The sequence below is a fragment of the Phascolarctos cinereus genome, unplaced genomic scaffold (assembly GCF_003287225.1).
Source record: "Phascolarctos cinereus isolate Bilbo 61053 unplaced genomic scaffold, phaCin_HiC Scaffold_4;HRSCAF=312, whole genome shotgun sequence".
NCBI classification, from domain to species: domain Eukaryota; kingdom Metazoa; phylum Chordata; class Mammalia; order Diprotodontia; family Phascolarctidae; genus Phascolarctos; species Phascolarctos cinereus.
Window position 1 is genome coordinate 553,294,401 of NW_027555847.1, and position 7,413 is coordinate 553,301,813.

General features: G+C 44.1%; 1 protein-coding gene across 1 annotated transcript; it reads right to left on the bottom strand.

Annotated features, from left to right (window-relative positions):
* Positions 1–258: 258 nt before the first annotated feature.
* On the bottom strand, positions 259–4,245 carry ID4 (inhibitor of DNA binding 4). The gene is made up of 3 exons (XM_020986829.2): positions 3,240–4,245; positions 2,335–2,397; positions 259–1,756 (listed from the first exon to the last, which is right to left on the bottom strand). Exons 1-2 carry the CDS (start codon positions 3,684–3,686, stop codon positions 2,353–2,355), a joined length of 492 nt encoding a protein of 163 aa, XP_020842488.1. The 5' UTR covers positions 3,687–4,245; the 3' UTR covers positions 259–1,756; positions 2,335–2,352.
* Positions 4,246–7,413: the final 3,168 nt, after the last annotated feature.

Genomic DNA, 7,413 nt, shown 5'->3' on the forward strand with positions numbered 1-7,413 from the left:
CCATGTTACACAGAGTTGTCCAACTATTTACAAAGCATCCAATTAAATCCTACTTAATTCACTCCTACTCTGAAAATTCCATCTAACTTGTGTGCAAGCTACTGATTACAGAAGATATCTAACATTCACATAGCCCTGAGAGTAATATCTAGTCTGGAAAAATTCACTTCCCCAAAGAAGAAAAAAAGAAAAAGAAATTAAAAATAGACCCTTCAAATAAATGTGAAGGACTGAAGAAATAAAGCCAAAGAATCACAGTACGAGACAGGTAAATCTACTTTAATGTTCACATGTAAAAGTTATACATCACAAGAGACTTAACAGTTCCTTAACTGTAACTAACACAGTTGTAGTGAAAGTCATTTTATATAAAAAATAATCTAGATGCGGCCATCAGATTTTTTTTTTGGTCTACTTAAGTTAACGTTTGAAAATTGACTTACAACATACCCCTGCTTGAAGGATTTGCCATTATGCTGTTTTCCCCAGTCACCTATCATTATTCTTTGGAGAAAGGAAACAGTAATTGTTTATTAGTAGGAGTTTGTCCTTTGGTTGCAAGCAGAGAACATTTTTTGTTTCTATAATTTATTATTCTGTACAGACATGTAAGTTTGTGATTATTAAGCTTTAGTGTAAAATGAAATTTGGTGAGTAAATTTCTTTTCATTTTGATGCAACAACAGATTTCTTACACTCTTAAAGATCCAAGCATTTACCGAACCAATATGCAAAAAAAGTCTTTAGAATCCACTTTTTGTATCTTTAAAAGAAAAACAAACAAAAGCCAGCATATTCCTTCTAAATGCTCTTCTTATATAATACACTAAATTGTCCTGTACCTCAACTGACAGTGTATTTTCAGAATGCATGGTACAAATACAAGGTTTTCCATCTATATCAAAGAAAACACATTTTGTATGGACTCAGAACAAGTTTATTTGTGATTAAACATCTCATGCAGTCATGCAGGACCACTAGCTATAACTGTAACTTCCGAGTCTAAGACATTGGGCAAAACAAAAACAAATTAAAAGCCAAACCAAACAAAAGAGACATTCCAGATATTTTCATATTGTCAGCTCTGTAACTGAGCTGAAAAATAATTTTGCAAAAGAAATATTCCCACAGATTAAGAAAACACACACTTATAATATTTACAAAAAATATTTAATTAAAAATATTTTATAATTACAGTAGTCTATTAAAGCATATACTTTTCTCACACTTATAGAACATCTCTATATATACACAGTATGAAATGTCACTCAGTTATCTATACAATATGTAACATTCTCACAGGGAGAAGAAAGTTCCCTGGCCCCAATATAATCATCTATTTTAAACAATAGATGTCAAAAATATCTACAATGCTCTGGTAGATTAGTAAAGCTTCAAAAAAAAATTCAGCTCCTTGGTCACAAAGTATACTGCTAAAGTTTGATTTACTCTTGATCTTCTATTCATCAGTCCAGTCACACTTTCTCCTCAAAAGTTTAACCCCACCTCCAAAAAACACAGAAATGTACAATTCACAGCTGCTATAAATGAAGAGACAAAACAGATATCATGTTTAAATGCTTATGAACGTGCAAAAAAGGGTGAAGGGTTTTTTTTTTCTTGGAATGACCATGAAAAGGATTCTAGGGTTTGCTGATTTTTTTTCCTTTCCTCTGATGGCTGATTTTTTTTTCTTTTCCCCCTCCCTCTCTAATTTGTCTCTCTCTGTGCTCCTCTGGCTCTGCCTGCTGCACACCTGTGGAAGAGGAATGAATAGAGGGGGTGTGTGAACCATTCTGCTCCAGACGAACTGGCGCCACCAACAAAACACAAGACATGCTTGATCAACAACCCAAAACAAACCAGGTCAAACAACAACCACAGCTCCCAGGCGAGGCCAAACAGAGGAATACACAGCTGCAAGCCCCTGCTAGAAGCCTTGGAGACGGGGAAATCCTCCCTGGAGCCCCTTTTCCAATAACCCATTTCCTTCTTCTACCATCCAAGTATTTGGTAAAAGAAACCGGAACAGTGTTAGTGCCTCTCGTTTAAAAAAAAAATCGAGGAGAAACCTGACAGATAGGCAGAGAGACGCTCCAGAAAGATGCAGAGCTGTTGATCTCGCCTCCATTTAAAGTGAACACTAAGTTACCGAAGGAGGGCAAGAACAGACTTAACTTGTTAACTAGGTTGGAGGGAGGGGTGTAAGGGAATTGAGTCACAGAAAGTCTGCTCTGGTGAAATGCTCTGTGGACCCGAGGTGGGAAAGGGGGTGGGAAAGGAGAAGCTGGATGAAGAAGGTTTATTGGGCACCTGGAGAGAAAGACCACTCACCTTAAGAGCGCATGCAGTTCAGCGGCACAAAATACTGTCCCCTTGTTTGTTAACAGCACCAGCCTGAAACAGTAACAAAAACGTAAAAGGAAGGGCGGAAAAGTTATCAGGAGCGAGTACTGAACATATTCATGACACTAGGTTTTGTTCTGCGGCTACAGCATTCGTGCAGACACACACACACACACACACACACACACACACAATCTCTCTCTCTCTAAGAGGGACAGCACTGTGCTCAGACAAACAGGTCCTGAACAAGACCCATCAGGCAAATAGGTTCGACTGGACAGTGCGACAGACAGCCCAGTCCGGCCGCCTCTCCGTTCTATCCACACACCAGGGCTGGCGGTTACCGATCAAGAATGAATGGGTGGGCAAGATCGGGAAAACTGGGTTCCCCGATTACAAGAGAGGAGTGATGAAGCTGTCATTCTCTCCTGGACACAGTCCAGCAACCCACCCCACTCCATCCACCTCGGATTGCAAATGAAAAGGGAACACACACACAAACACACACACACACACACACACACACACACCCAACCCTGAACAACAACAACATAAAATCCTCCGGCCCCAGCCCCTGAGCTCCTGATTCGCCGTCTGGTCCTGATCTTCCTTAACAGCAATAGCCCTTCCTTCCCAGCGAAGACTGTCCCGGGTGGATCCCAGAGGAGACTCGCACTAGCCATATAGCCATACTCCCCGGCCCGCCCGCGCGCAACAAGCCCTGGAGAGCTCGCTGTACACCCTTGTTCCCAAGAGCCTAAGTCTCCCCTATCGCAGCGCAAGTCCCTCTCCGGTTCCCGGGCGCCCCGCGCTGCCCGTCCGCTTGTTCGCTCCAGGGCACATTCCAATCCCCCTCCCTGGCTCCTCCAGGCCCATGGCGGGCTCCCTCTTACCGGGTCTGTGTTGAGGGCTGTGAGAGGGGTCCGGGGGGGTCCGGCGGGATAGCTCCCGGAGGAGGGGTGATGCAGCGGCGGCGGCGGCGGCGGGGGCTGCTGCCTCAGCAGAGCCGGGTGCGTCTCCAGCGCCAGCTGCAGGTCCAGGATGTAGTCGATAACGTGCTGCAGGATCTCCACTTTGCTGACTTTCTTGTTGGGCGGGATGGTGGGCACCAGTTTCTTGAGGCGGCTGTAACAGTCATTCATATCGCACTGCAGGCACAGGGACGGCTCCTCCGCCGCCGCCTCGGCCGCCTTGCAGCGCGCCGCCGCCGCTGCAGCCACGGCCGCCGCGGAGCCTCCCAAGCTGTGGCTGTGCTCAGCCAGGCAGCGCAACGCCAGCTCCCCGCCGCAGCCCGACGGCGCCTTCCGGCCCGAGGGGCGGACGGGACTCACGGCTTTCATGGTGCGCGCCCTTCTGGGAGCGGTTTCTGGCCTCGGCCACGAAGAGGAGACCCGGGAGGGCAAAGGAGAGGGCAAGAACACCCGCAGCCCAGCCGCCTCCACCCCCAGCCTGCGCTCGCTCCTTGTCCCTGTCCCTATCCTTCGCTTCCCTCAATCCAGGCTTAAGACACACGGGAGGATCGCTCCTAGTCCTTTGGCAATACAATTGACAGAGAGAGCCGCCTGTCCCTGGAAGCGAGGTCCGGGCTTAGGGAGGGAATTTTTGTTCAGCGGAGCACCACTGGACCGTGCGAATAAAAAAAATATTTTTTTTTTTAAAGAAAGAAGCATGCACGAAAAAGAAACCAACCCACCCCCGGTCCTTATTTCCTCCCTTCTGAGCTCAGACTAAAAGCCCCCGCCGCCGCCGCTGCTGCTGCTGCAGCTGTGTCCTCTCCGCCTTCTCTGAGCTCTCCCTCGATCGCGCTCTCACTCCCTCTCCCTGAAACACACTCTTAACTCCCTCTCTCCTGAACACTCTCTCGCCTCCACTATGCTCTCTCCTCAGCCCGCAGCGTAGCTTTATTTATAGAGAATGAGGGCCAGGGGGCGGGGCTCGCGCGCGGGCCCAGAGAGAGGAGCGCGAGCCAAAGAGGGGGCGCGAGGGGCGGGAGGGAGTGGAAAGGGTTGTTGGGGTTTAGGGTGGCGTGGGGGGGGCAATGAAGGGGATGGGCGGGAGGTCCACGGCCACCAACCAATCAGGCGGACGGTGCCACCTCAGGGAATGACGACTGGGCCAATGAGAAGGATGCTCCATTCCGTCAACGCTGTGGGTCTGGGCTCAAAGAACGAGAGAAGGTGGGCAAGGCTGGTGCGTGCCCAAGGGAGGGGAGAAAGAGAGAGAAGAAGAGGGAGAGAGAAGGAGAAAAAGAGGGAGAGGGAGAGGAGAGAGAGAGGGAAAGAGGGAGGGAGGAAGGGAGGAGAAGAGAGAGGAGAGAGAGAAGAGAGAGAGAGAAGAGAGAGAGAGAGAGAGAGAGAGAGGAGAGAGAGAGAGAGGAGAGAGAAGAGAGAGAGAGAGAGAGAGAGAGAGAGAGAGAGAGAGAGAGAGAGAGAGAATGAGAATGAGAAGTTCCTATGAAGAACTGCGGGAATGTGTAGCTGATATACAATGTGTGCCGGTGCACTGCACCGGAGGAGCTCTGTGTCCTCGTAGCCAGCCTTTCCCATCACTAGCCTCGCATTAGCTTAATACAATTAAAAAAGGGAGGGGGGGACCGCTCTGAGAGACCCTCCACCACTGATCCTTTCAGTCACTGCTGCTTTGAGAGCACCTTAAGAAAGACAGATCGTGTTTTCTTTCGCGCAGGCACATTTATGTATTGTGCTCTTTCGTTCTTTCATTATCTGGAGCAGAGCCTTTTCACAAGTCCAGAAATATAATCTTAGATTGAAGTGTCTTGCCTTTCCATTTTGAAAAAAAAAATCTTAAATGAATGCTGGATATAGATCCCAGGAAAGGAGACTTTAGAAATAACAAAAATCTTATTGTGGGTTCTGGGGAATTTTTTTGCTCCTGTCCAAAATGAACACAAAAGTAGGCTCAACAAAAACAATTGTTTTGAGCATTAAATTAGAGCACGTAACTATTTAAAATTCATGGAGATGGAGTATTTAAAATTCCACCATGACATATAATATTAATCCATTTTATGTAAAATTCATATCCGTAAGTTAATTTAGCCCATTAACGCACCACTTCACGTATTAGTCAATGTACCGTATTTTAAATATGACGCTGAAAATGTCCAATTCCTGTTCTTTGCAACAGCACATTAAAATTAACACTTAACAGTCCCCTGAGTCTTGCTTGTGTCCTTACTCTGGCGAAAACAGAACTGTAGCCGGTTAATTCATGGAGTTTTTGTGATACGTTTCTAACGGCTAGCCCTTCTGCCAGGGTTGGAAGCATCATGGGTTAACTGAACTTTTGGTGCAGCCCTTTTTACCTTCGAAGCCCGACCCAAATAAAATAAAGCTCTTCACACAAGCAAAGGGAATGAAGACACAAAGTCATTGGGTGGGATGGATCATAGGATCACAGATTTAGAGACAGAAGAGATCTTAGAGGTCAAACACTTTGATCCTGCTAGTCCTTTCCCTTACTCTCCATTCTAAGCAGGCAGAGTACCTGGCTAAATGAAACTCTATAGGGAACCACATTAATTTGCCTAAGAATTAAAATCAGGTCGATTGATTCTCCCTTTACATTGGAGATAGAGAAACGCATGTAGCCCTCTATCCCTTACCACCTCTTTCTGCCCACTAAATGGGGAAAAGCTTTAGCAGGGCAGGAAGCCAGTTCCCTGGCTGCAAGAAGGTATTTTCAATACCTTGCCCACTTGCGGATATTATGACTAGTGAACCACCGTTTCCCTAAAGAATTCTCCTTACTCCTGATGAAATGAAGAGAAACTATTTAGGTGCTGCTTTCACCGATGGGTAGAAGATGCATTCCTCCATCCCCCTCAAAGCTAAAGATTTAAAATACTTATCCAATATGTATTATCTGAGTGAAATAAAGACTGGCTTTTACTTATATACACATATATACATCTAGACCCAGTGTGGCAAGTCACTATGCAGCTGCAAACTCTTATTAATTAGAAGAAAATAGACATAAAAACCATTTTATGCCTGATGCTTTGTATATGTGTAATGTAGACATATGTACATGTATGTGTGTCCATGTGCAGATGTGTCAAAATACACATATATGGTAATTTATGTTCTATATATCTATGTACAAAACAGATACCCACAATCACATAATTACCTTAACTTTAGTTAGAAAATTACAGGGAAAACTAGGTGTAGGTTATTATCTTGGATCTAATCACTGGAATTAAAATATCATTGTTCCTAGTTTTGCCTTTATTATTAACTTTGACCCATTGTATATCTATAGTTTTTTCTTTTATAAACCTTCAAAGTTTTTACAAAATTTTCTTGAAATTAATTGCTAAATTTGAGAAATCTGTGGTGTTAATTTCCAGATAAATATTTTTTAAAAAATAGGTTTTTAACATCTATAATGTAGAAGCTCTTGCAAAATCTACAACTTTAAACTTTTCCTCAACCTTATTGCATGAATAAATCAAAAGGCATTCATTAAGCTGTTAAAATGTCTGCAGCACTCTGTTAATCTCTGGGTATATAAATAAAAAAGTAGAGATGGTCCCTGCTTTTTAAAATTGAGAGTCAAACTTCAAATTTGTAACACATTCAAATTATATATATACATGTATGTGTGTGTGTGTGTGTGTATATATATATAATTTTGTTAAATTCTACAAAGTCACAGAAGAGAATGTGGCAAGAGTGGATTTTAAAAGTTAAAAAACATTTATTAAGAACCTACTATTTGCCAGTCACATTGTACTTTACAACCATTGTTTCATTTGATCCTTATAACAACTCTGGGAGGGAGGGACTATTATTAACCCCATTTTACTGATGAAGTAACTGATGAAGTTAAAGTGTTACCTTGCCCAGGGTTACACAGCTAGGAAGTGTCTGAGGCTGGATTTAAGTTAATCTTCCTGACTCCAGGCTCTATCCATTGTGCCACCTAGCTGCCTCTTTGACAATGGTTAGGTGGGCATTAGAGATTATGGTCCTGTTACAAGCTCAAGAATATCAAGGCACCATTCTGTAAGCCTCCCCCTTATTCTTGTCAGGTACGTAGAAG